Here is a 26,704-nt window from a genome sequence, read left to right on the forward strand (position 1 = left end):
GGCTTTGTTGCAGCCAAGATCCAGGTTGGCAGGCCGGGCGAAGGGCAAAGCAGCCTCCTCAGTGCCTCTGGGTCAAGGTCCTTTAAAGCAGGGGGATAAATTTACCGGAATCTCTGAAGGGGCATCTGGAAGGTTAGGCAAGGAGGGGGACAGAGATGGGGTCCACCTAGTCTCCAAGGCACCTGAGGGCAGGACAAGAAGCAATGGGTGGAAACTAATGTATTAACTGGTTATTTTAGGGGTATTGTTTTTAACTTATTGTGTGTATTTTAGGGGTTCAAAATCCTATATTTATATATATTGCTTTGTACAGTTCTTTTAATTCCATTTTTAACCTCCTCCATTCCAACTGTACACATTCAATTTTATTGTATTTTGATATATTTGGCATGGACTGTACACCGCCCCGAGTCCCTTTTTGGGAGAGGGGGCGGTCTAGAAGCATGAATAATAAATAAATAAAAATAAATAAACCAAGAAGTGAAGCAACTTAGAACTGAGGAGAAATTTCCTGACAGTTAGAACAATTAATCAGTGGAACAGAAGTTGCCTCCAGAGGTTGTGAATGCCCCAACACTGGAAGTCTTTAAGAAGATGTTGGACAGCCATTTGTCTGAGGTGGTGTAGGGTTTTCTGCCTGAGCAGGGGGTTGGACTAGAAGACCTCCAAGGCCCCTTCCAACCCTGTCATCCTATTACAGATAGTCCTTGACTGGCAACAGTTCATTTAGTGACCATTCAAAGTTACAACGGCACTGAAAAAAAAGCAACTTATGGCCATTTTTCACAGTTGCAACTTTTGCCGAATGTGATCAAAACTCAGGGGCTTGGCAACTGTTCCCATTTATGACGGTGTCCCGGGGTCGTGTGATCAGGATTTGGGACCTTCTGATAAATGAAGGCAGCGGGGAAGCCAAATTCGCTGTGCTACTAACTTAACACCTGCGATTCATTTAACAAAAGTGGCAAGGGAAGGCCGTAAAACGGAGCAAAACTCACTTAAGAAATGTCTCACTTAACAACAGAGAGGCTGGGCCCAGTTGCGGTTGTATTCTGTGATGGGGCAAAGCAAGGCAGTGGAGCCCTCGGGCTCAAGAAATGGGCAGAGATGCAGAGGGAGGCCGGCTCCCCATTCTTGGTTTCTGGGGGGCCTGACAGAGAAACTCAGGCAATGAAAGGCCTGGAGACCAGAACATATGAAGAGCAGTTGCAGGATTTGGGGTTGGCGAATCTAAAGAAGAGAAGGGCTGGGAGGGGGGGAACAAGGCAGCATCTTTCAGGGTTTGAGGGGCTGCCCCAGAGAAGACAGAGTCGACCTCTTCTCCAGAGCCCCTGAGGGCAGGACAGGAAGCAACGGATGGAAACTAATCAAGGAGAGAAGCAACCTGGGATGAAGGAGGAATTTCCTCACAGTGATGTGGAACAACTGGAACAGCTTGCCACCAGAAATGGTGAATGCTCCATCACTGGAGGCTTTTTAAGAAGTGACTGGACAGCAGCCACTTATCCAAAATTGTGCAGGGTCTCCTGCTTTAGCAGGGGGTTGGAGTAGATGACCTCCAAGGTCCCTTCCAACTCTATTCTGATTGGATTGGTGAACTCTCCACAGGGCAGCTTGGTGAGGGTCCATTCAACAATTTATTTTAATTATTTAAAATAGCTAAAACATTATTCTAATTTTTGTCATTTGCATTTCATCTTGGCAACCTTCAGTCATTCTATTCCACTATTCCTTCGATATTAGTGTAAATCGTGCCCCGTGAGAATTGGATGAGTTGTTGGGACCACCGGGGGCCCCTCCCCAGAATGCAGACACCCCCCCCTCCCCTGCTTGAGCTGCTCAAACATCCAGGGGTGCCAAGTTCTCCTTTTGTGCAAAAGCGCCCCCGTGTGGTGTGGCGAAGAATAACAGAAGAACAGAATTGGGAAAGTGACCCCCAAAATTCCCAGTCATCCAGGTCTCAAAGGTGCATTTTTCTTCAAAAATTGCAAATATAGTGTGTGCACCGAACTGGCAGTAACACCGGCAACAACCCATCCCTGAATAGGGGGCCAAGCTATTCTCCAAAGCAACCGAAGGTCAGAGAAGGAACACCGGCTGGAAACTGACCAAGGAGAGATTCAACCTGGAAATAAGGAGGAATTCCCTGACAGTGGGAACAATCAAACAATGGAACAGAAGTTGCCTTTGGACGTTGTGGGAGCTTCCATCCCTGGAGGCTTTCAAGAAGAGACTGGGCTCCCACCTGTCAGAAATAGTGCAGGGTCTCCTGCTTGGGCGAGGGGTGGGACTAGATGTCCTCCAAGGGACCTTCCAACTCTGTTAATCTGTTAATCCAATTTACAACAGTTTAATGACCACTGAAACCATTTAAACATTTAAATGACCCTTCCCGTGGTCCAATGCCCTGTTCAAGCAGGAGACTCGATACCTTCTCAGGCAAGTGGCTGCATCCAGCCTCTTCTTAAAAACCTTCAAGTGATGGAGCACCCACAACTTCTAGTGGCAAGCTGTTCCACTGGTGAATTGTTCTCATTGTTAGGAAGTTTCTCCTTAATTCCAGGTTGCTTCTCTCCTTCCCTAGTTTCCACCCATTGTTTCTTTCTTGTCCTGCCTTCCGATGCTTTGGAGAACAGGCTGAGCCACGCTTCCTTGTGGCAGCCCCCCAAACACTGGAAAGCTGCTATCCTGTCCCCCCCCCCCCCAGTCCTTCTCTTCTCTAGACTGGCCAGACCCAATCCTTGCAATGGTTCTTCCTGTGTTTTTGTCTCCAGCCCTTTGATCATTTCAGCTGCTCTTCTCTGCACTTTCTCCAAATTGAAAAGATCGCAATGATCTTGAGATCATTTTTTAATGTGACCAAAACTGGAAGGAGTATTCCAGGTGTGGCCTTACTAAGGCTTTATAAAGCGATACTGATGCTTCATGTGATACTTCCAGTTGTCTTTTGAAACAGAACAGATAGTTTGATTCCCACAATGGATGAACGGCTGCAAAAGTTAATGAAGTTAGTAAAGATGGCTTAAATTAACTGCTTTGATTAAAGAAAATAATTCAATTCGTTTTGTTTCTACTTGGAAACCATTTCTGGACTTTGTGCTTGAGGGGGGGAAACGGAACTTTGATTCTGGGTTACTGATTAAACAGGTTTGTTGTTATACCAACGGCTATTCTATATTGTTATGTAACAGTTAAAAATTGAGGTTTAATGCTATTATCTTATTCTACTGCAGGGATTTGGAAGTCAGTGTCTTTTCTTTCTTTTTTCCATTTTCCCTACACTTTTTCCTCCCGTTCTCCCTCTCTTATGTTCCTGCTATTTTCTTTTGCATTTTTCTATCTTATATTATAAGCTTTAAAAGAGGGAGGAATAGATAGTTCCCTCTAAAAGGCAATAAAATGCTTCACACCAGACATCTCCCATTTTAGACTATGGGGACTTCAACTCCCAGGGGGGCTTCAACCTCTAGCACAGCTGGCTGAGGAATTCTGGGAACTGAAGCCCACATATCTTAAAGTTGAGGAGGAGGAGAAACACTTCAGGGGCTCCTACTCAGAAGGCTGGACCTTCCCACACCAGAGGTCTTCTCCTGCTTTGCAGCCAAGCTAGGATAGATGCCAGCTACCTGCCAGCCAGACATCTCCTGGGTTTCTGAGAGCCATGCCCTCCCCAAGGCAAAGGTGCAGGAAGCCACCAACTGGCAAAAGGGCACCACAGGGTGGGCGAAGGGTCTGTTCCACTGTGGCTGAGTTCTCTGCCCTCCTGTGCCCGCTCGAGAGGTGGGGCGTCCAGGAGCAAACTTTAAAGCCTTGGCCATCTCCTCTGTTTCTCAGATACCTGCCAGCTGCCAAAGAAGGTAGGCCCTTGCCAGGCGCATATGCCTCGCTGGTTCCACAACAGGCACACGGGGAGATGTGAACATTTCATCTACGGAGGCTGCCAGGGGAACGGCAACAATTTCGAGACTCTGAAAGAATGTGAGCTCCGCTGTGTCCATCCAGGTAAGACCCGACAGAACGAAAAAGAAAGAAAGAGAGAGAAAAAGAAAGAAAGAAAGAAAGAAAGAAAGAAAGAAAGAAGGAAAGAAAGAGAGATGGAGGGAGAGGTAGGAAATCAGAAGGAAATGAGAAGGAAAGAAGGAAGGAGGGAAGGAAGGAAGGAAGGAAAAAGAGACAAAAAAGAAAAAATGTGAACTCCGCTGTGTCCTTCCAGGTGAGACCCAGTCATAGGGGGGAGGGAGGAACGTGGGCTGTAGGCCAGGTGGGCTTTCTTTTAGGAAGGCAATCTTGGGAGAAGAAGAAGGAAGGAAGGAAAAAAGGAAAAGAGACAAAAGAAAGAAAGAAGAGAGAAAGAAGAAAAAGAAAGAGAAAGAAAGAAAAAAGAAAGAAAGAGAGGGAGGGAGGAAATCAGAAGGAAATGAGAAGAAAGGAAGGAAAGGAGAGACAAAGGAGAAAGAAAGAAAGAAAGAAAGAAAGAAAGAAAGAAAGAAAGAAAGAAAGAGATAAAGAAAAAGAAAGAAAGAGAAAAAGAAAGAAGAAAAGAAAGAGAGGGAGGGAGGGAGGAAATCAGAAGGAAGGAAGGAAGAAAGGAAGGGAGAGAAAAGAAACAAAAGAGAAAGAAAGAAAGAAAGAAAGAAAGAAAGAAAGAAAGAAAGAAAGAAAGAAAGAAAGAAAGAAAGGAAGGAAGAAAGAAAGAAAGAAATATGTAGGAAGGAAATCAGAAGGAAATGAGAAAAAGGAAGGAAGGAAGAGAGAGAGACAAAAGAGACAAAAGAGAAAGAAAGAAGGAAAGAAAGAAAGAAAGAAAGAAAGAGGGAGGGAGGGAGGGAATCAGTAGGAAATGAGAAAAAGGAAGGAAGGGAGAGAAAAGAGACAAAAGAAAGAAAGAAAGAAAGAAAGAAAGAAAGAAAGAAAGAAAGAAAGAAAGAAAGAAAGAAAGAAAGATGATAGATAGATAGATAGATAGATAGATGATAGATAGATAGATAGATAGATAGATAGATAGATAGATAGATAGATGATAGATAGATGGATGGATGGAGGGAATCAGAAGGAAATGAGAAGGAAGGAAGGAAGGAAGGAAAGAAGGAAGCAAGGAAGGAAGGAAGGAAGGAAGGAAGGAAGGAAGGAAGGAAGGAAAGAAGAGAGACAAAACAGACAAATGCGAAAGAAAGAAAGAAAGAAAGGAAGAAAGAAGGAAAGAAAGAAAGAAAGAAAGAAAGAAAGAGAAAAAGAAAGAGAAAAAGAAAGAAAGGGAAAGAAAGAGAAAGAAGGAAGGAAGGAAAGAGCGAGGGAGGGAGGGAGGGTGGGTGGGAAGGAGGAAATCAGAAGGAAATGAGAGGGAAGGAAGGAAGGAAGGAAGGAAGGAAGGAAGGAAGGAAGGAAGGAAGGAAGGAAGGAAAGAAGAGAGACAAAACAGACAAATGAGAAAGAAAGAAAGAAAGAAAGAAAGAAAGAAAGAAAGAAAGAGGGAGAGAGGGAGGAAATCAGAAGGAAATGAGAAAAAGGAAGGAAGGAAGGAATATATCTCTATCTAGAAAGATTCTATATCTAGCGATACAATTCTACCTGGGTTTTATGAGAATGTATTCATTTTTTTCCTGAAAAATACATTTTTTAAAAAAGAAAAGCTTTTGGAGTGAGCCTAAAAAAGGCCCTGCCAAATTCCAGGATAATTTCCAAGCACAACAGAAAAGTTCCCCCTTTACTGATAGAATCCCACCTTCTCTTTGCCCCCCTCCCCCTTCAAAACCTTGCAGACAGCAACAAGCCTGGCACGAACGGCTGCAAAAGTTAATGAAGTTAGTAAAGATGGCTTAAATTAACTGCTTTGATTAAAGAAAATAATTCAATTCGTTTTGTTTCTACTTGGAAACCATTTCTGGACTTTGTGCTTGAGGGGGGGAAACGGAACTTTGATTCTGGGTTACTGATTAAACAGGTTTGTTGTTATACCAACGGCTATTCTATATTGTTATGTAACAGTTAAAAATTGAGGTTTAATGCTATTATCTTATTCTACTGCAGGGATTCGGAAGTCAGTGTCTTTTCTTTCTTTTCTCCATTTTCCCTACACTTTTTCCTCCCTTTCTCCCTCTCCTATGTTCCCGCTATTTTCTTTTGCATTTTTCTATCTTATATTATAAGCTTTAAAAGAGGGAGGAATAGATAGTTCCCTCTAAAAGGCAATAAAATGCTTCACACCAGACATCTGCCATTTTATTTATTTATTTATTTATTTGATTTATCAGTCGCCCCCTCTCCCCAAAGCGACTCGGGGCGACGTACAATCAAAACAAATATACAGATGTGGCATGGAGGAGGTAACATCAATGTTTAACAAATCAGATTCAAATGAAAAGCCACTAGGTTAAAATAAATAGCAATAAATTAAGACAGTTAAAACAATTTAAAAACCCCAAATTTACATTTACAATAATTAAAATTGCCAGGGAGGTTAGAAGGTTCTCGTTAAGCCAGGCCGGCTAGTTGGAACAGGTGGGTCTTGAGTTTCGTGCGGTAGGAGCGGAGATCGGTCATTATCCTGATGTCTGGGGGGAGGTCATTCCAGAGGGCTGGGCCCATCACAGAGAAGGCCCTACTCCTGGGCGCCGCCCTCTGACACTGCCTGGTGGACGGCACCCGGAGGAGTCCCTCTCTGTGAGAGCGAATTGGTCGTAGGGATGTATGGGGCAGAATGCGATCCCGCAAATAGCTAGGTCCTCTGCCATGGAGCGCTTTAAAGATGGTAATCAACACCTTGAAGCGCACCCGGTAGACCACAGGGAGCCAGTGCAGCTCGCGCAGGAGAGGTGTTATATGGGAGAACCTCGTTCTCCCCATGATTGCCCGCGCGGCCGCATTCTGGACCAGTTGCAGTCTCCGGGTGCATCTTAGACTATGTGGACTTCAACTCCCAGGGGGGCTTCAACCTCTAGCACAGCTGGCTGAGGAATTCTGGGAACTGAAGTCCACATATCTTAAAGTTGAGGAGGAGGAGAAACACTTCAGGGGCTCCTACTCAGAAGGCTGGACCTTCCCACACCAGAGGTCTTCTCCTGCTTTGCAGCCAAGCTAGGATAGATGCCAGCTACCTGCCAGCCAGACATCTCCTGGGTTTCTGAGAGCCATGCCCTCCCCAAGGCAAAGGTGCAGGAAGCCACCAACTGGCAAAAGGGCACCACAGGGTGGGCGAAGGGTCCGTTCCACTGAAGCTGAGTTCTCTGCCCTCCTGTGCCCGCTCGAGAGGAGGGGCGTCCAGGAGCAAACTTTAAGGCCTTGGCCATCTCCTCTGTTTCTCAGATACCTGCCAGCTGCCAAAGAAGGTAGGCCCTTGCCGGGCGTATATGCCTCGCTGGGTCTACAACAGGCACACGGGGAGATGTGAACGTTTCATCTACGGAGGCTGCCAGGGGAACGCCAACAATTTTGAGACTCTGAAAGAATGTGAGCTCCGCTGTGTTCTTCCAGGTGAGACCCGACAGAACGAAAAAGAAAGAAAGAGAGAGAAAAAGAAAGAAGGAAAGAAAGAAAGAAAGAAAGAAAGAAAGAAAGAAAGAAAGAAAAAAAGAAAGAAGGAAAGAAAGAGAGATGGAGGGAGAGGTAGGAAATCAGAAGGAAATGAGAAGGAAAGAAGGAAGGAGGGAAGGAAGGAAGGGAAAAGAGACAAAAGAGAAAAAATGTGAACTCCGCTGTGTCCTTCCAGGTGAGACCCAGTCATAGGGGGGAGGGAGGAACTTGGGCTGTAGGCCAGGTGGGCTTTGTTTTAGGAAGGCTGTCTTGGGAGAAGAAGAAGGAAGGAAGGAAAAAAGGAAAAGAGACAAAAGAAAGAAAGGAGAGAGAAAGAAGAAAAAGAAAGAGAAAGAAAGAAAAAAGAAAGAAAGAGAGGGAGGGAGGAAATCAGAAGGAAATGAGAAGAAAGGAAGGAAAGGAGAGACAAAGGAGAAAGAAAGAAAGAAAGAAAGAAAGAAAGAAAGAAAGAAAGAAAGAAAGAAAGAGATAAAGAAAAAGAAAGAAAGAGAAAAAGAAAGAAGAAAAGAAAGAGAGGGAGGGAGGGAGGAAATCAGAAGGAAGGAAGGAAGAAAGGAAGGGAGAGAAAAGAAACAAAAGAGAAAGAAAGAAAGAAAGAAAGAAAGAAAGAAAGAAAGAAAGAAAGAAAGAAAGAAAGAAAGAGAGGGAGGGAGGCAATCAGAAGGAAATGAGAAGAAAGGAAGGAAAGAGAGACAAAGGAGAAAGAAAGAAAGAAAGAAAGAGAGAGAGAGAGAGAGAGATAAAGAAAAAGAAAGAAAGAGAAAAAGAAAGAAGAAAAGAAAGAGAGGGAGGGAGGGAGGAAATCAGCAGGAAGGAAGGAAGGAAGGAAGGAAGGAAGGAAGGAAGGAAGGAAGGAAGAGAAAAGAAACAAAAGAGAAAGAAAGAAAGAAAGAAAGAAAGAAAGAAAGAAAGAGGGAGGGAATCAAAAGGAAATGAGAAAAAGGAAGGAAGGAAGGGAGAGAAAAGAGACAAAAGAAAGAAAGAGGAAAAGAAAGAAAGGGAAAGAAAGAGAAAGAAGGAAGGAAAGAAAGAGAGTGAGAGACGGAGGGAGGGTGGGAAGGAGGAAATCAGAAGGAAATGAGAAGGAAGGAAGGAAGGAAGGAAGGAAGGAAGGAAGGAAGGAAGGAAAGAAAGAAAGAAGGAAAGAAGGAAAGAAGAGACACAAAACAGACAAATGAGAAAGAAAGAAAGAAAGAAAGAAAGAAGAAAGAAGGAAAGAAAGAAAGAAAGAAAGAAGAAAGAAGGAAAGAAAGAAAGAAAGAAAGAAAGAAAGAAAGAAAGAAAGAAAGAAAGAAAGAAAGAAAGAAAGAAAGAAAGAGGGAGAGAGGGAAGGAATCAGAAGGAAATGAGAAAAAGGAAGGAAGGAAGGAATATATCTCTATCTAGACAGATTCTATATCTAGCGATACAATTCTACCTGGGTTTTATGAGAATGTATTCATTTTTTTCCTGAAAAATACATTTTTTAAAAAAGAAAAGCTTTTGGAGTGAGCCTAAAAAAGGCCCTGCCAAATCCCAGGATAATTTCCAAGCACAACAGAAAAGTTCCCCCTTTACTGATAGAATCCCACCTTCTCTTTGCCCCCCTCCCCCTTCAAAACCTTGCAGACAGCAACAAGCCTGGCACGTGTCCCCCCCCAGTTGAGGATAAGGACAAGCTTTGTGGAAAATTCTGCTCCAGCGATCTCAAGTGCCCGGGCATCCAGCGCTGCTGCCCCACTTCCTGTGGGCAGGAATGTAAAATCCCACAAAATTGTAAGTGCGGCTCCTGGACTGGGAGGGGAGGGGGTGGGAACCAGGGGTCAGGAACGGAGGGCGGAGGGTGGTACCTGGCACCAAGGAAAGCAGAGCCATGCCAGAGCTGCCAGGTTCTTTGCCCAGCCCTGGAGCTCAGAGGGAAGCCAGGCCATGGCTGGTCATCCTCCCAGACCAGCCAGATGGGCCTTTCCAAGAAGCTCCTTTGCAGAAGGAGCCTCCCTGGAGGTTGTAGGAGGGGAGCAGGAGGCCCGCGAGTCGGAGCTGCCAGTGGAGGTTTGCTTGGTGCCAACCTGCCCTGAAGCGGCCTCCGGTGGGTAGATCAGCCCTGCCGGAGGCTTCTCTACACAGCGGAGCGTTGGGTGGGCCAGGGAGTGCTGGGAAGGGCTCCCCTGCCACCTGGTGCCACCTGACCAGAGAAGGGGTTGCCCAGTGGCCAAAGACCCCCAACTCTTTGGTGGGGGGTGGGGTGAATGAGATTGAAGGACTTTTGCTGTGGAGCTTCCTTTGCAAAATCTCCCTCCTCCTCCTCGCTCCCACGGATGCCCCCTGACAGGCTGAGGAAGGTCCTGCAACCTTTGGAGGGGGGGGGCTTCTTCTACGAGGGCAGGGGTCCCCAACCCCCAGGCTGGGGGCCTTTCGGAACCAGGCCGTGGAACAGGAAGTGGTGGGCGAATGCAGGGGGGGCTTGTTTGTTGCACGGAGCCATCCACACACAGACAGATGTGCAGAAGCGTCCAGGCGGGTGGGCAGAGCCTCTGCCGCCACCACCACCAGTTCACCTGATCCAGGCCAAACTGGGAGGAACCCACCTCTGCCCGCAGGTCCGCAAAGCTGAAAAGGTTGGGAACTCTGTCCTTAAGGTGTGAGCCCCACTCTGAGTGCCCTCTTCCGTTCTGTGTCCCCCCGTTTCTCCCTAGATAACCCAGGATACTGCCCAGCGCTGCTCCTCCCGCCCAGCACGGGGGACGTTTGCTTCCCCAACTGCACCAACGACTTCGACTGCAACCGACTTCCTGGGAAGAAGTGCTGCGTCTTTGACGGCAGGAAGCTATGCGTGGACAGCGTGGAAGGTGCCAGTCCTTCGTTCCTTCCTTCGTTCCTTCCTTCCTTTCTTTCTGCTACTTCACTCCATCCTTTCCTCCCTCCTCTCCTGAGCAATGGACTTGTCCATCTGTCCCTCCCAGTTCTCTCTTTGAATCCTCATGAATTGCAGTCTATGACAGACGGAAAAACCAAAGCCTTTGTAGTTATTCCGAGTGACAATATCCTTTCCCTCCTTTCCTTCACCATTTCTCCTTTCTCAGCCTCTTTTCCTCCCTCCCTCTTCCTTCCTTTCTCTTATTCTTTTCGCATTCCCTTCTCGTTTCCTCCTTCCTTCCTTTTCTTCTTTCTTTCAGCCTTCCTTTGACTTTCTCTCTCTTTCTCTTTCTCTCCGTCTCTCTCTCTTCACCCCAACACTTCCACTACACACACACACACACACACACACACACACAGGGACAGATAGCCGGGTGCCCAATCCCACAATGAGACCCTGTGCCTATTCACACCTTACACTCCAGTTCGTTCCTAAATTGACCCGTTTCCTCCCCATGCGCAATCCCTGCGCCCTAAAGGGTGTGCACGAAATGTCAAGGCAAAAAGGTTCTTGCACAAGCTTAGCATTAACCAAGCAGAACTCGGGGCTGGGCTGCTTGGCCTTTCCCTGTCCTGGTGTGGCTGACACTGCGCATCCTCCCAGGGCCTTAGTCCTCCCCACACTCCAGGGCTTTAGCGAAGATCCCTGGGATTCCTTGCTGCCCGACCGAGCCCTGCACTGGGCGGTGGGTGGGAGGGGGGGAGTCTGGCCTGACCTGACAGCAGTAGAGAAAGTACAAGGCTGTCCCAGAGAGACGTCTCTGCCATTCGAACCCATTGAGGAACTGCCTCCCCTCCCTGCCTGTGGTGGAATGCAGTCTGAATTCCCAGAAGGGAGGGGCTGCATTAGAGAGAGCAAAGAGGAAGGAAAATCTAGATAATTTGGTCATGAGGCAGAGACTTAGTAGAGCTCTTCCCTAGAGATTCACAGAGTATTATCAACTGCGGTGGCGCAGTGGTTAGACTGCAGAACTGCAGGCTACTCCTTTTGACTGCCGGCTGCCTGCACTTTGGCAGATCAATATCTCACCAGGCTCAAGGTTGACTCATCCTTCTGAGGTCAGTAAAATGAGGACCCGGATTGTTGGGGGGCAACATATTAACTCCATAAACTGTTTAGAGAGGGCTGTGAAGCACTGTGAAGTAGTAGATAAGGCTATTGCTATTATCTATACTATGCACATAGTTGCTTTAGTCTGGTAAGATTCCGTCTGGTGGTGAACGCCAAAGGAAACTGCTCTGAAGTAACTCAATGTGTCTTGATTGGTTCTTGGGACCTGACACTCCCTCTCATTCTAGAACACCCCGGCGTGTGTCCCAAGAGGGTCGAGGTGCAGACCTTCAATCCCTGCAACGACACCTGCGATGATGACCATGACTGCCCCCTGACCGAGAAGTGCTGCTTCACCGGCTGCGCCCGAGGCTGCCTGCCTTCAGGTGTGTCCAGGCGTCCTTCCACCACCTGCTCCCTTCCCCCTCCACCCTCAGCAGGGAGAGCCCACACAAACTCCCTTTTCTCACTCTCTTGCAGTCCGCAGTGAGGTGTGTCAGTTACCTATGGCACAGGGCAGCTGCAAAAAGAGTTTGCCGCGCTTCTACTATGACCTGGAGAAGAAGAAGTGTGTCTCATTCATCTATCGGGACTGTGAGGGCAACAGCAACAACTTTGCGACCAAGGAGCTGTGTGAAAAGGAGTGTGGGAAAATCAGCAAAGGTACAGAGGATGAGTGTTGCGTTGAAGTTCCTGGCATGGTCAGGCTGGAAAGCTAACGCTTCCCTTCCCTCTGAGAGAGTCGGTCCAGACAAGAAGCACCATCCATGGTCCCTTCTGAGACGTCTCCCAGGCCCCCTTTCCTTCTGTGGACACAGCTGCCTCTTATCCAACCATTCCTTCACCTGCACCTTCTGCTCCTGTCCCCCAAGGCCATTCCCTCAGGCCGCTACAGATGCCAGCGTTTCTGCCAGGTGTTCTGAGGCCACTTTTCCACAGGACCCACTCAGTCCCACACAAGATCAAATCTTAGTGGCAGCTTTATGAGTTGACTGGTTTTCTTTTGAAACATGGCTCGAGGCTCATTAATTAATTAGGGCATCTTTTGGAAACCTGACACTTAGACCTTTGGGCCCATCTAAGGCTTTCGGGAAAATGGGACCCAAGCCGCTTCCTGGAAGGAAGATATTTTTTCTCTGTCCGTCTCATTTTCCTTCTCTCCTGTTCTCATTCCCTCCCTACAGAGGTTTGCAAACTGCCAGCACAAACAGGTCCTTGTTTAGGATTTTCAATGCGATATTACTACAACTGGGACACCAAAAGGTGTGAAATGTTTACTTATGGACTGTGTGGTGGCAACGACAATCGCTTCTCCACCAAACTGGAATGTGAAATGGTCTGTGGTGGATTCGGTAAGGAACAAGAATGCTTTTTTATTTATTTTTATTTTATTTTAATTAGATTTCTAATTAAGGGACTCGGGGCGGTGTACAGGTATTAATTTTAAAAACCATACAAACAATAGTACACATAGCTAAAATTAGATTAAACAGCCCCTGTACGAATTTATAAAAATTAAAAACTTAGACCATAAAACCAATCATAAAAATTTAAAAATAAAACTGAGGTGGGAAAGCTGGAATTAGGCCAGGCCGGCTAGCTGGAACAGGTGGGTTTTGAGTTTCTGACGGAAGGAGCGGAGGCCCGTAGTCATTCTAATGTCAGGGGGAAGGTCATTCCAGAGGGTCGGGCCCATCACAGAGAAGGCCCTTCCCTTGGGTGTCGCCCGCTGGCACAGCCTAGTGGACGGCACCCGGAGGAGTCCCTCTCTGTGTGAGCGAATCGGCCGAAGGGATGTATGGGGCAGGATACGATCCCGCAAATAACTAGGTCCTGTGCCATGGAGCACCTTGAAGATGATGGTCAACACCTTGAAACACACCCAAAAAGCCACAGGCAGCCAGTGTAGCCCACGCAGGAGAGGTGTTACGTGGGAGTAGCTAAAGACTCCCGAAATTGCCCGCGCGGCCGCATTCTGAACCAGCTGCAGCCTTCGGGTGCATCTCAAGGGGAGCCCCATATAGAAAGCGTTGCAGTAGTCTAGCCGGGACGTCACAAGCGCATGAGTGACTGTGCGAAGGGTGCTCCGGTCCAATAGGGGACGCAATTGGCGCACCAGGCGAACCTGGTGGAACGCCCCCCTGGCCATGGCTGTCACATGGTCGTCCATGGACAGCCGGGCATCCAGAAGGACGCCCAAATTGCGTACCCGATCCACGTGGGCCAGATGTTCTCCCCCAATGGCCAGTGATGGAATCAGCTGGTTGAACCGGGGCGCCGGTAGCCACAGCCACTCAGTCTTGGACGGGTTGAGCTTGAGTCTGTTACTTCCCATCCAGATCTGTACGGCTTCCAGACACCGGGACATCACTTCAATAGCATCGTTGGGGTGGTTTGGGTTAGAGATGTACAGCTGGGTGTCATCCATGTACTGATGGTAATCTACCCCAAACCCACGAATGATCTCACCCAGCGGCTTCATATATGTATTGAACAGGAGAGGCGAGAGGACCGACCCTTGTGGCACCCAACAAGTGAGCGGCCTCGAGGTCGACCTCTGCCCCCCTGCCAATACAAATTGCGCTCGGCCAGAGAAGTAGGAGGAGAACCACCGCAAAATGGAGACCTCACCCCCAACCCCTTCAATCGATGCAATAAGATACCATGGTTGATGGTATCGAAAGCCGCCGAGAGGTCTAATAGGACCAGGATGGAGGAGCAGCCCCCATCTCTGGCCCTCCAGAGATCGTCCACCGATGCGACCAATGCCGTCTCCGTGCTGTGGCCGGGCCGGGCCGGAAAAACGGACTGGCGCGGGTCCAGATAATCAGTTTCCTCCAGGTGGCATGGAAACTGTTGTGCCACCACACTCTCTACAACCTTCGCCAGAAAGCAAAGGTTGGAGACGGGACGGTAGTTGGCTAATAAAGCTGGGTCTAGGGAAGGCTTCTTGAGGAGGGGCCTCACCACCGCCTCTTTCAGGGCGGCCGGCAGGAACCCTTCACTCAAAGAAGCGTTGACTAACTCCTGGAGCCAGCCTCGTGTGACCTCCCAGGATGCCAGTACAAGCCAGGAGGGACACGGGTCCAATAAACATGTGGTGGCTCGCAGTTGCCTACGCAGCCTGTCCATATCATCGGAAGCAAACTCCTCCCCGAATGGGTCCTCAAGACCCGCCTCCAACGTCCCTTCCAGACCACTAGCAGGGACCAACTCGCTTCGAATCTGAGCGATTTTGTCCTGCAGATACTCCCCAAATTCCTCTGCTCTGCCCTGAAGAGGGGCTTCCCGCGGCCTCTGTTGGAGGAGGGAGCGGGTCACCCCAAACAGGGCGGCAGGGTGGTTATCTGCCGGCGCAATAAGAGTGGCACAATACTGACGCTTGGTCACTCTTAACGCCACAAGGTAAGTCCGTAAATGGGCTCTCACCTGAGTTCGGTCAGATTCAGAGCGTGACGATCTCCATCTGCTCTCTAGGCGTCTCTTGTGGCGCTTCATCACCCTCAGCTCCTCGGTGAACTAAGGGGCCTGGGTAGTTCGCTGCCGCAAGAGAGGCCGCAAAGGCGCCACCCGGTCCAAGGCCCCAGTGGCCGCACTGTTCCATGCAGCCACTAGGTCCTCCAACCGGGTGTGGGTCAGGGCTACAGGAAATGGCCCAAGCTCCGTCTGGAACATGTCAGGTTCCATCAGGCGCCTGGGGCGGAACCATCTTGGACAATCCGGTTCCGCCTCCCCGCGGTGGGGAGTAGCGGCTGGAAAGTCGAGCTGGAGAAGTATGTACGCTTGTGTGTACGCAAGCATGTTGTGTCTATAGAAGGCTGCCCTACGCTAACCCTAAGCACAGTCTGGTCATTAATCATTTCTCCTAAGGCGTCACCTGTGCAGTCCTCCATTTCCATTGTCCTCAGAGTCCTGAGTGTGCTTCCAACTTCACTGGGGAACTGATTGTCTGATGGCTTCTCTATGTTGGGTAAAGACTCGGTCATTGTGGTTACCTGGATGAGCCCAATAGCGGGAGACGCTTCTGCTCACTCTCAGCTCTTTCCCCATTCTGCACGAGGCTGATGTGACATAACAACCAAATGACGGTCAGGGCGGAGACATCCTCGGTCTCTCTGCTCTGGTCCTCTGCAAAATGAGTCTTGTGAAATAATTTTCAAGAGAGTGGCTGTGACTGTGTGACTTTTTCAACTGGTATCACACACGTGACTGCATGGGGGTTAGAAAGAAGGCAGGTGAGCAACCTAGGTAGGCAGGAGGAAGTCCTGCTACAGGGTCACGACTGGTGCCGGAGGCCTTCCGGGCTGGTGACGTTTTAGAGAGGAGGAGAGACACATGGGTTGTGGAGTGGGGAAAAACTCCAGGATGAGCAAAAATCAGAATAAGCCGCATGAAGGTGGAGGAGGATTTGCCAGGAGAGTTTTTCCACAATATTACTATCCCTGGAAAACCCGAAGTTGTGAAACATTTGTTTATGGATTGTGCCATGGCAACGATAATCATGTCTCCATTTTTCCACCTGCTGAAGGGCCACTGGGCAGCCCTTGACTCTGCAGGGGGGAAGGCCCAGCCTGGGGAGGGGAAGGAAACAGAGGGACCCACTCAGGGCTGCCGGGGGTCTCCCTTCTCTCTGGGATGCAGTTGGTGGTTGGCAAAATGTGCCCGCCGCACCCTCCAGACAAGAGACCCAGGCATCAGTCTAAGCCCCCTCTGCTCTGCTCTGCTCTGCTCTGCTTATCCAGGACTAGAAGCCCCTCGCCCACCCACCACTCCCTTCTTCTCTTCACAGACCAACAGCAGGAGCAACAGCAGCAGGAGCAGCAGGAGCAGGAGCAGCAGGAGCAGCAACAGCAGGAGGAGCAGCAGCAGAAGCAGAAGCGTCCCAGAGAATGAGTCCTTCTTCCACATCCCTGCATCGAAGCATGACCTTGGGAGCAGATATCACCACCACGGCTGCCACGGCCACCAACACGACTGCGTCCCTCTCTGTGCTTCCTCTGCCTTCTCAAGAATAAAGACACGGCTTTTCCTGCAACACCCTGAGTGTGGTTCTTGGGTGGGAGATCGACACCCTGGGCTGGTGTGGACTTTGTGGGAAACCAAGCAACGGCCCCTTTGGTTGTCCAAGAGGCTTGGGGGACCGCCTCATCCCACCCCACTTGGGCTCTGGGCTCCATCAGCCAGAGAGTTCCAGCTGGTGGGGTCCAGGAGAAGGGCCTTATCTGCCGTTGCGCCTGCCCTCTTGAACAGGGGTCTCCAACCTTGGCCACTTTAAGACTTGTGGACTTGTGAACTCCCTGAGGTTGGAGACCCCTACTCTGGAACATCTTGCACTGACCCACCCCCACAAGTAAGGTCACCTCCAACCTTCCTGACATTTCATAAGAGCCTAAACATTTGGCTCTCGCAATTGGCCTGGGACTCCAATAGAGGGGCTTCACATGGCTGGAGGGAGGGGGCTAGATGATAGATTAACTACAGATCCCATCTCCCTCATTCCAATCCCACTTTCACCCTCTTTTAATTGGAGTGTAGTATTTGGATCTTCACCGTATTTTAGTTGTGTCTATTCACTTTTTAAGATTGCAAGGCACCCAGAGTTACCCCTGTGATAAGATGGACAAATTAAAATTTGCAAATAAATAAACAAGCTCAGGAGCTCCAGTGTTCTTGTCTGGAGCCATGTGGAAGATGCACGCAGCCATCCGTGTTTGCCGTGTAAACACACTGAAATAAGCATCCCTAACTATAAACGTTGCACCAGGGAGGCAATTTCCCCCTGCTTCATTTGTCCTCCTCCTGGGAGTATCAGGACGAAGACTTTGCTCACAAGGTGGGGGCTTCTTCACCTCAGGGAATTGCAGCAAAGAGAAAGAAGGTGTTGGAAGAAACCCCTTCTGGGTTCAGCTCCAAGTGGGGAAAAAGACTCTGGAGACACGGAGGCTGCTTGGAAAGATGGTTTGATGGTGGACAGGATCACGTGGCTTCAGCTCCTGAAAGGAAAAGGGGGATCACATCCTTCCAGATGTTGGGAGAAGAAGAAAAGAGAAGCAGAGATGCTGAAAGTCCCTGGTTTTATGCCCTCTCTGGCCTTTGATCTTGTCTTCTGATGGGTTGTCAGACTCCCAGGGGGCCATGCAGGGGCAACTCTGTAGGATGTGAGTCTATGTTTGGTTGAGCATGGCTTCTTCCCAGGTGCCCTGGGGTGAGATGGGTCAAGGGCTAATACTATCATGCCTTAATCCCATCACCCTGGAGTGGAAGGGGGATGTCTTTGTTATGTAGAATAGACTGGACCAGGCCTTTTAATGGCCCATTGACAAAGGTGGGGGCTATTAAGAGCGAGTCTGCTTCCTGCCTAAAAACATGTTTCTCCATTTCTGATCCAGGGAAATTATAATATTCTGCCTTTTCAATATTTCCTCAGATATTACATTCTTTTAGGAGAGGGGTGGGTGCTAACTTCCTACAAAGGGAAGGGACCTTGGAGGTCCTGTAGTCCATCCCCTGCTCAAGCAAGAGATTCTATACCATTTCAGACAAGGGGTTGTCCTGTCTTTTCTCAAAAACCTCCAGTGACGCAGCACCCACAACTGCTGAAGGGCAGCCCTTCCACTGGCGAATTGTTCTCACTGTCTCCTTAGTCCCAGGTTGCCTCTTTCCTGCATTAGTTTCCATCCACTGCTCCTTGTCCTGCCATCAGGTGGAGAATAGGTGAAGAAGGGGAGTTAGAATATTTGCAGGAACAAAGAACGTGAGGATTTAACAGAATAACAGAGTGGGAAGGGACCTTGGAGATCTTCTAGTCCAGCCCCCTGCTCAAGCAGGAGACCCAATGCCATTTCAGACAAGGGGTTGTCCAGTCTCTTCTTGAAAACCTCCAGTGTTGGAGGAATCACAACGTCTGGAGGCAGCTTCTGCTCCACTGGTTGTTCTTACTGTCTAGATTGGTTCTCCATCCGTTGCTTCGTGTCCTGCCTTTGGGTGCCTTAGGAAAGAATTCCGGCAACTGCCATGGATCAGGTGCGAGCCCCATTTATACCCAATTTTTACCTCCCTCTGCCACCTGCCAATATGATGGATTAAGATGCACGCTGGCAAGGAAACCCTTGTCCCTTCCGTCTGTGGCCACATGCATGGGGCCAGGAGGCTGGGGCAGCAACAGCAGACCCCACTTCCCACCCAGATCCAGTTTGGGCCAAGAAAACAGTCAATCGGAGGCAGACTTTCCCTCACCTGGCTCCCGTCCACCAGCTCCATGGAGTGCAACAAGGCAGGGCAGATTCTTCACCAGGCTGTGACACAAACGGTGTCATTTGCATACTTACCTCTGACGTTAGGAAACAAACGTGGAAGCCAAGATTTGCATTGCATTCTTGGAATGCAAATTTATTATGATTGACAGCAGTGTTTTTCGACTTTGGCGGCTTTAAGATGCTGGCTGAGGAATTCCAGGAGTTGAAGTCCACTCATTTTAAAACTGCTAATCTCGGGAAACTCTGGGCTTAAGAGGAAGGTTGTGGGAAGGGGCACTAGTGACTGATACTCCCCGGGATGAGAGAGGAAAGAGAAAAGGGGAAATGCCTTAACAGGACACCTCCCATTGACTTTGGAAAATACCGTGCAGCGTTTATGTCCGGTTCCCCAAGTCTGGTGCTTCCTGACACGCAGAATTCCCAGCCAGCACAAGGTTGTAGCTGAGAATATTGTTCCTTGTGGTGCTACGACCCTGAAGAGGCCAAGTGGGGTTCCACCTTGCATGGGAAGAAGAAGAAAGGAGTCTTTCACCTCTTGCTTGGGGTCAGTTGAAGGAGCTTGGTGGCCTTCTCATTGCGTCTTCAGATAGGACAGGAAGCCCCAGATCTCCCCCTGCAGGGAGTCCTTGCCTGCCTTCTGCCTCCTCTTCCTCTTTATGAGGAAGCAAAAGAGAGGGTCATCTTCTGCCCCCCCCCCTCAGAGCAGGAGCTCCCATCCCTTCACTTTTGAACTGGGAGAACATGGGAGTTCATGGAACCACCTGCCAAAGGAGAGGTGGATCGTTAAAGGGGGACAGTTAAGAGGCATGCCAGCCTGCGGTCACTCATAGACCGAACTAGTAAAGCTTCGTCTACCGAATGCTAGAGGAATGCAGAAAAGCATGGAGAGATTCTCCTGAAATGGGTGACCAACAATAAAGAAACTGTCTGGGGCTCTTGAAGAAGGCCAATCTCTCTCAGAGGCATCCAGTCCTGGGGGCTCCCTCCAACCGCTTCTCCCACCCTTCTAGTCTGCTGAAAAAGGCTCCCTGGGTGGAGTTAGACATACCTCCCCTGGGGAAAGAGTTCCTGGTGGAAATTGCCTCCGGCTCTGGCACATCTTTCTCAGCTCAGCTCTCCAGCCTCGAGGAAGCCTCGTAATTGGGAAAATCCCGCAACCTGAGGTTCAACCGCTTCCATCCCTCAGTTCCTTTCATACGCTTCTTCCTCTGCTTCGATCGAGAGAGGTGCTCCCTCCAGAGAGACCATGTGGGCCAGGGTCCTTCTCCTGGGGGCGCTCCTCTCCTTCCTTGCTGACCTCAATGCTGCTGGAGATGGTGGGGGTCAAACGAGCCAGAATCCTCTCCACAGTGAGTAGCCCCTGGTGGAGAATGGAGCTGAGAAGCCGGTCTGGCTGGGGTGGGACTCTTTTCTCCTGGGGGTGGGTGGGTGTTCAGGCAACACCTCCCTTTCCCTTAGTTCTCCTCCACAACCTAGGAATCCATGGATGGCCCCTTAAGCAGTCCAGAAGGCCCTTTTGGGTAGGTGCAGCCCAGGGGCTTCAAAGCTTGCTCCACTTTGTCAAAGAACTGTCCCGAGGACCAGGCTTCCTTGGACAACTGAGACTTTAGATGGTTGACAGCACAAGGTCCCTGTGGGATCAGACCAACGGCCCATCCAGTCCAGCTCTTGAGCCCCAGAGGACCCTCAATGTATCTCAGATTGGGCTGGAGAAACCTTCTTCTCCCAGCATTAGATAACCTGCACGATCAATAGCTACTACTCATCAACGTAACATTGTCTCCCATGAGTTGCCTTTTCTCACATCAATGTCGGTGGCCAACTCTACATCTTGTGAGAGAGAACTCTTTAGCCTAAGAAGGCCAGACAGAGAGGCATCTCCACCATTGGGTCCCATCAAATGATCCGTTGGGCTCCAGTATGATCATGGAGGAGATGCATTGGGGGGGGGGGGTTGTTCTGCTTCGTCACTCGTTTTATGGATCTATAATGTCTGGGAGGCTTTCTCACCTCTTCTCCTGACTCCAGAACCCAGAGGGATCCACCCTTGTTCTCAAATGTGGAGCGGCCAGAAAGAACCTCTTTGCAGTGGAACTCCTGGCCACAAAATGGGAAGTTGGCCACCAGCTCTGTTGACTTGGGCAATGAAGAAACAGACAAAGCGGCAGCAACAGCTGGGAGAGACCAGCTACTAATTACCCCTTGGTCTTGAAAGAGCAGCTGCCCAGGAAGAATTAAGGGGGGAATGAGAGATATTTAATGACCCCCTGTGGGCCCTCCTCCTCCTCCTCCTCCCTGCAAATTCAGCCCTCCCTTCCCCCGTGGGCAGAGAGGGGGCTGGGCTGCTCCCCTTTGCACAACCGCTGGGTGTGAAAGCAAAGCAAAAGGTGGGACAGGAAGGAGCCAACCTTGACTTTATGGGGGTGCCTGGTTCTGCTCCTTCGCTTGCTCAGCTGGAGGGGGAAATGGCAGCGCAAATAGTCTGGGGCCATGATGGCAAACCTATGGCATGCAGAGCCATCTCTCAGGGCACTCCAGCCGTGGCCTGTCACTCTTCCAGATTCCGGTGTGCATGCCAGCTGGTCTTCGTGTTGCAGAAAATCAAGAGATAGGACTGCGAGATCAAGATAAGCTTTATTTTGGCCAAAAGGTCCAGACAGAGATAACAATTTCTAACATCTGGACAAGAACCTATAGAAAAGACAGCTTCTTATATATCTTTCTAAGAGCAACATACACGGAAGTGCTTAACTTCACTTCTTATTGGTTACCTTGAGGAAAAAGCCTTATAAGTAGATGTGGCCTTGCTTCTCCTTTTGTCTTGGGCCACAGGTACTGAGTACGTGTCTCTAAGCAAACTTTAGCTGAACCCTGTGGTTTTGTGAGAACTATTGAACTCTGCGGTTAGGCACTCACTTCCCGTTCTTTTGCAAGCTGCCAACTCGGCCTATGTGGCCTTTTAATAAAGAAGGAAAGGGGCCCTAAGAGGCTGTCCAGCCTGACCCAGTAAGTTCACTCTTAATGTCCAAATCTCACTTTACGTCCTACTTTATCCGCACATGTGGGAGCGCCAGAAGCTGGAAAAGCAGCTCCCTGGCACATATGCACGTGCACTGATCTTCCAGTTTCTGGTGCGTACATGCATGCTGGCCAGCTTGTCTTTGCACACCAGAAACCCAAACACCAGGTGACTGACGCGCACGTGCACACCGGAAACCAGAAGCTCAGCTCTTCCAGTTTTCGGTGCTCCCCCATGCATGTGTGAGCTCTCAGCACTCGGTGCGGAAAAGATTCACCAACACCGTTCTGGGACCATGAGAGGTACTTGCTGGAGGAGGGAATGAAAACAATGGCAGTGTGAATACACACATACACACACACCTGTTCCTACATCTCACTGGTTGAGGGCACACCCTCGTCAGATCCCCCTTGGGGAAGAGGAATAGGTCGTAGGGAGAGAAGCACTGCAGCAGCTGTTATAGGAGGGGCCCCAGAGAGTAAGGGATTCCTCCATCCGATTCCTCTGCTTTCCAGCCAAGTAAATGCCAGCCAGGCCTCCGCTGGGCGCCTCCCCTGAGTCATGTTCTCTGGGAGACGGAGCCCTGTGCAGCCGCCTACTGGCAAAAGAGCAACGGAGGGGTGGGGGACAGTCGCCGTGCCCTCCTGCCCATGCCCACTTCAGAGGTGGGGCATCCGTTCATGCTTGGCCTTTATGCTCTGCCTTCCGGATGACCGCGACCTCCCGCAAGAGAAAGGTCCCTGTGGCCAGTTGGAACTTCACTGGTTCCATAACTCAAAGTCCAAGAGATGCGAACGGTTCTTTTACGGAGGCTGCTATGGAAATGCCAATGACTACAAGGAGATCAACGAAAGTGAGCGCTGCTGCATTTCCCCAGGTGAGAGGAGGGTTTGGCTGGAGGGAGGGAGGGAGGTCAGCTGCAGGCCAGGTGGCCTTTGTCTAGCAAAGCTCTCTTGGGGGAATAAAAGAAAGGAAAAAAGAAAGAAGAAGAAAAGAAAAGGAGGTGAGGAAATGAGAAGGGAATGTGAGAATAAGAGGAAGGGAGGGAGGAAATGAGAAGAGAAGGAGGAAGGAAGGAAGGAAGGAAGGAAGGAAGGAAGGAAGGAAGGAAGGAAGGAAGGAAGGAAGGAAGGGGGCTGAGAAAGGAGAAATGATGAAGGAAAGGAGGAACAGGCTATCATCACTGACAATATTGCAAAGGCTGTGGATCCGTCATAGACTTCAATTCACGAGATTTCAAAGCGGCAACTGAGAAGGACAGGTGGACAAGTCCATTGCTCAGGAGAGGAGGGAGGAGAGGAGGGAGGGAACCAGCAGCAAGTCCTCAGCACATGTGTCTTTGGGTGCATAATTAGGTGGGTTAGGACCAGGGTTATGGCTAGCAGTTCTGGAGTGGTTGGGGCTTCCCTGTGGGAGGGGGTCCATTGCCTTTTAAGGAGGCTGTGCTCTGCCTTCTTCTTAAGAGGCCATCAGTGGATTCTTAAGACAATTTTAATCCTCCATTTCTGGTGAAAAGGCGTTGCAGCTCCAGAGGCTCCTGAAGATCTATGGATCATCTAGACTTCTTCCAGTCAGGGTTCAGACCTGCCTACGGGATGGAGATGGCACGAGGGCCACTTTTTGATGGTCTCTGGAGGGAGTGGGATGGGGGGTAGCGTGTCCCTCCTCCCTCTACTTGACCTCCTGGGGGCTTTCAATATCATCAGCCATGGTAACCTTCTGGGGCGGTTTGGGGATGGGAAGTGGGGGACTCTGTTGTCCTGGTTCTCTTCCTTTCTCTGTGGTCACTCTCAGTCGGCCTTGATAGGAAGCGAGAGGTCCAGCCCTCGTCCACCACTTCCTGCGAGACTGGGTACTTTCCCTGCTTCCTTTTAAAATTATGTATTTATTTATCCATTTTCTCTTCGTATACAATGCTTATTGAACAGCATACTGCCGGAGTCAGTTTCTTTACATAACAATTTTTTTTGTAAAAAGGTTTTTATTTTTCCTTTCAAATTCATCCTTAGATATACATTCTTATAATTGTTATTTAACATATGTCAATTCATATCATTTTTCCACCTGTATATTTACATTTTGATATGTTCTTATCAGTATGCAGGCTCAGCCGCTGAGAGATCTTTCCCCCGTCTTCTTCCCTCTCTCGTCCAAACTGGCCATTGCCTTGCAGTGATCACTGTTTGCTCTCAGCTGTATGTTGTCCTTCAAAAGCCCTGCTTGTTGCTCTGCCCATCCCAGGAATCCCACAGGGCATCCTGCTTGCTTTCCCCATCACATATCTGGCTGTTTCCCTCCGTGTGTATGACCTCTTCCCACTCTTCATCTTAAGAGCAAAGCTACAACGTCAACATTGACTGTTTCTAACTCTCCCTTCTTTCCTCCCCCCCCATCCCCATCTATTCCTTGGTCTGATGAAAGACAGGGGTGTTAGATATTAACACAGGCTACTGTGGTTTCCACTCCAGTCCTCTGTTTAGGCGGGAACAGAGGTTCAATCTGATTGGTTGAGAGGTCTGACAGCTCCCTATAAAAGGAGAGCTGTCAGACCTAACAGTTGCTGGATTGTACATACTTGACTGTTGAAATAAAGAGCTGTTGTTGCGTTAAACCTGAGTCTACCTTCTCATTGCCCTATCTAACACTGGCGATGAACGTGGGATTGAGAGGCAGATAAGGCGAAAAACGAGCAACGAGTCAATCCAGCAAGTGAATCCAGCCCGGAGCATCGGCGCGGCATCGAGCAGCCATTTTAAGCGGCAAATCGCTCCATGTCAAAATGGCCATGCATGCCCCGCCAACTCCGTACGACCCAGTGGCCGAACACTGGGAATCCTACATGCTGAGGTTTGAATGCTTTCTCGAGGCAAACGACCTCATGGGGTTCCAGACTCCCGAAAGAAAAACCTTTTCCTGGGCTACTGTGGCCGAGAGGTCTTCGAGACGGCAAAAGACCTATCGGAGCCAACTCCGATCCAAGCAGTTACGTGGGCGGCCCTGAAACAGACCCTAAGAACGCACTATGCGCCCAAGCTTCCAGACATGTTCACTGCCACAAATTCAACGTGCGGAACCAGAAAGAAGGCAAATCCATCAACCAGTACATTGCAGCTCTGCGAAAGGCAGCAACGTACTGTGACTTCCGTGACCTGGACGACCAAATCTTAGATCGCCTGATCTGCGGAGTGCGGAACATCCATCTGCAGAGACGCCTGCTAGCAAAATCCAACATGTCTCTGCAGATTGCACTTGACGAAGCCAGAGCGTCGGAATCAGCCGACAGGTCCATGGAAGCCTTGCAGTGCCAGCACAACGTGCCACAAACCAATATGAAGCAAGCGCGCATCCACCACAAGGCCACAGACCGAGAAACCTCTGTCAGCGAATGAAATGACAGCTACCGCATGCGCAGTAGTCGCATGAAGCCGGCACAAAAATTTGACTCCCGTTTGCCGCCCTGCACAAGCTGCGGAGGGAACCATGCCCGGTCTACCTGCAGATTCCGGGACGCAACCTGTCAGCGTTGTGATAAAAGAGGGCACATTGCAAAAGTGTTGCACAGCGAAGTCCCTGCCACCACTTGGCAGCCAAATTCAAACCGCCAACAGAGGCCCAACCCAGGGGCCTGGCAAAAATACCAAGGGCACCCAGAGAGAGAACCCAGGGAGAGAGCCCAGAGAGAGTACACACAGAGAGAGTACACACAGAGAGAACCGTTGATAACCTATCAAACCATGATAGGGCAAGTCCGCACAAAGCGGCCAAAAAAGCTGAAAGTCACGGTCCTCATTGAGGACGCTCCCTGTGAGCTTGAAGTCGACACTGGATCGTCACTCACGATCATCTCCTGGTCAACCCTGAAGCAAGCCATCCCAAGCCTAAAAAAGCGGCAGCTTCGCACGCCAGACATCATGCTGCACGACTACCAGGGGAACCGAGTCCCCATCGTGGGCCAGAGCACCTTCCGAGTCCAATTCAAGGCCATCGCCACCAAGCTGCCCGTGACTGTGGCCAACACACCACTACAAAGCCTCCTGGGGCTAGACTGGTTCGAAGCCCTGGGCTTGAAAGTCACCGGCATCAACACCATCGCGAACGGCGGCGCCAAGGCGATATTTAAGGAGTTCGAGGATGTCTTCAGCTCCGGCCTCGGTAAGTATGTGGGGACGCCAATTTCTTTTAATTTGGACCCCAACGTCGCGCCTATCAGGCTAAAACCCAGGAGAGTGCCTTTCGCCCTCTGCCCTAAAATTGATAGGGAAATTGACAAACTGGTGAGCCAGGGGATCCTAGAACCAGTCGACCATGCTCGCTGACCCCTATAGTGACCCCAGTCAGGCCGGATGGGTCAGTCCGCATTTGCGTGGACTATAAATGTACAATTAATAACGCGCTGCAACAAAGCGCCTACACTGTGTCCATTGTATAGCACCTACTACATTCACTAGGGCCAGGAAAATTTTTTGCAAAATTAGATATGGCGCAGGCATACCAGCAGTTGCCTGTAGATGGCGCCACAGTGGAGGCCCAAACCATTGTGACGCACAGGGGTGCATTCAAATGCAACCGCCTGCAATTCGGAGTTAGTATCTCCCCTAGACCAGCGATGGCGAACCTTTTTTGGCTCGCGTGCCACAAGTGGGGGGAGAGCAGGGGGTCGTGTGTGGGTGTGCCGCACCCATAACGCAATGCGCGACCCCCCCAGTGCGCATGTGCACACAACACGCGACCCCCCCCATTTTTACATGCTCTTTTCTCCCTCCCCAGGCTCCTATAAAGACTCTGGAGCTTGGGGAAGGCGAAAAATAGCTTTTAAAAAGCTGAACTCAGCTGGCTAGCGTGCACATGTGCGCTGGCCAGCTGACAGGACAGCGCCTCGCGTGCCCTGACAAATGGCTCCGCGTGCCACTTGTGGCACGTGTGCCATAGGTTTGCCATCACTGCCCTAGACTG

At 49.7% G+C, this 26,704-nt stretch overlaps 1 protein-coding gene across 3 annotated transcripts; it reads left to right on the forward strand.

The window, feature by feature from the left end:
* Positions 1-3,643: 3,643 nt before the first annotated feature.
* Positions 3,644-16,501, forward strand: LOC309390269 (actinia tenebrosa protease inhibitors-like). 3 transcript variants are annotated; one of them, XM_081949444.1, is made up of 9 exons: positions 3,644-3,681; positions 3,835-4,002; positions 7,303-7,470; positions 9,139-9,285; positions 10,206-10,358; positions 11,725-11,862; positions 11,957-12,139; positions 12,661-12,828; positions 16,266-16,501. In XM_081949444.1, exons 2-9 carry the CDS (start codon positions 3,879-3,881, stop codon positions 16,367-16,369), a joined length of 1,185 nt encoding a protein of 394 aa, XP_081805570.1. In that variant the 5' UTR covers positions 3,644-3,681; positions 3,835-3,878; the 3' UTR covers positions 16,370-16,501. The 3 variants fall into 3 exon arrangements, with proteins under 3 accessions (XP_081805570.1, XP_081805572.1, XP_081805571.1); XM_081949446.1 differs by lacking the exon at positions 7,303-7,470; XM_081949445.1 differs by lacking the exon at positions 3,644-3,681 and having other exon boundaries at positions 3,792-4,002.
* Positions 16,502-26,704: the final 10,203 nt, after the last annotated feature.

This window comes from Natrix helvetica (genome assembly GCF_964273705.1).
Source record: "Natrix helvetica genome assembly, chromosome: 3".
NCBI classification, from domain to species: Eukaryota; Metazoa; Chordata; class Lepidosauria; order Squamata; family Natricidae; genus Natrix; species Natrix helvetica.

Bases quoted from the DNA above. Each gene is read 5' to 3' on its own strand.
- LOC309390269 (XM_081949444.1), top strand. From the start codon at position 3,879: ATGCCTCGCTGGTTCCACAACAGGCACACGGGGAGATGTGAACATTTC. The intron at 9,286-10,205 runs GTAAGTGCGGCT...GTTTCTCCCTAG, and splicing joins ATGTAAAATCCCACAAAATT to ATAACCCAGGATACTGCCCA. The intron at 12,829-16,265 runs GTAAGGAACAAG...TTCTCTTCACAG, and splicing joins AATGGTCTGTGGTGGATTCG to ACCAACAGCAGGAGCAACAG.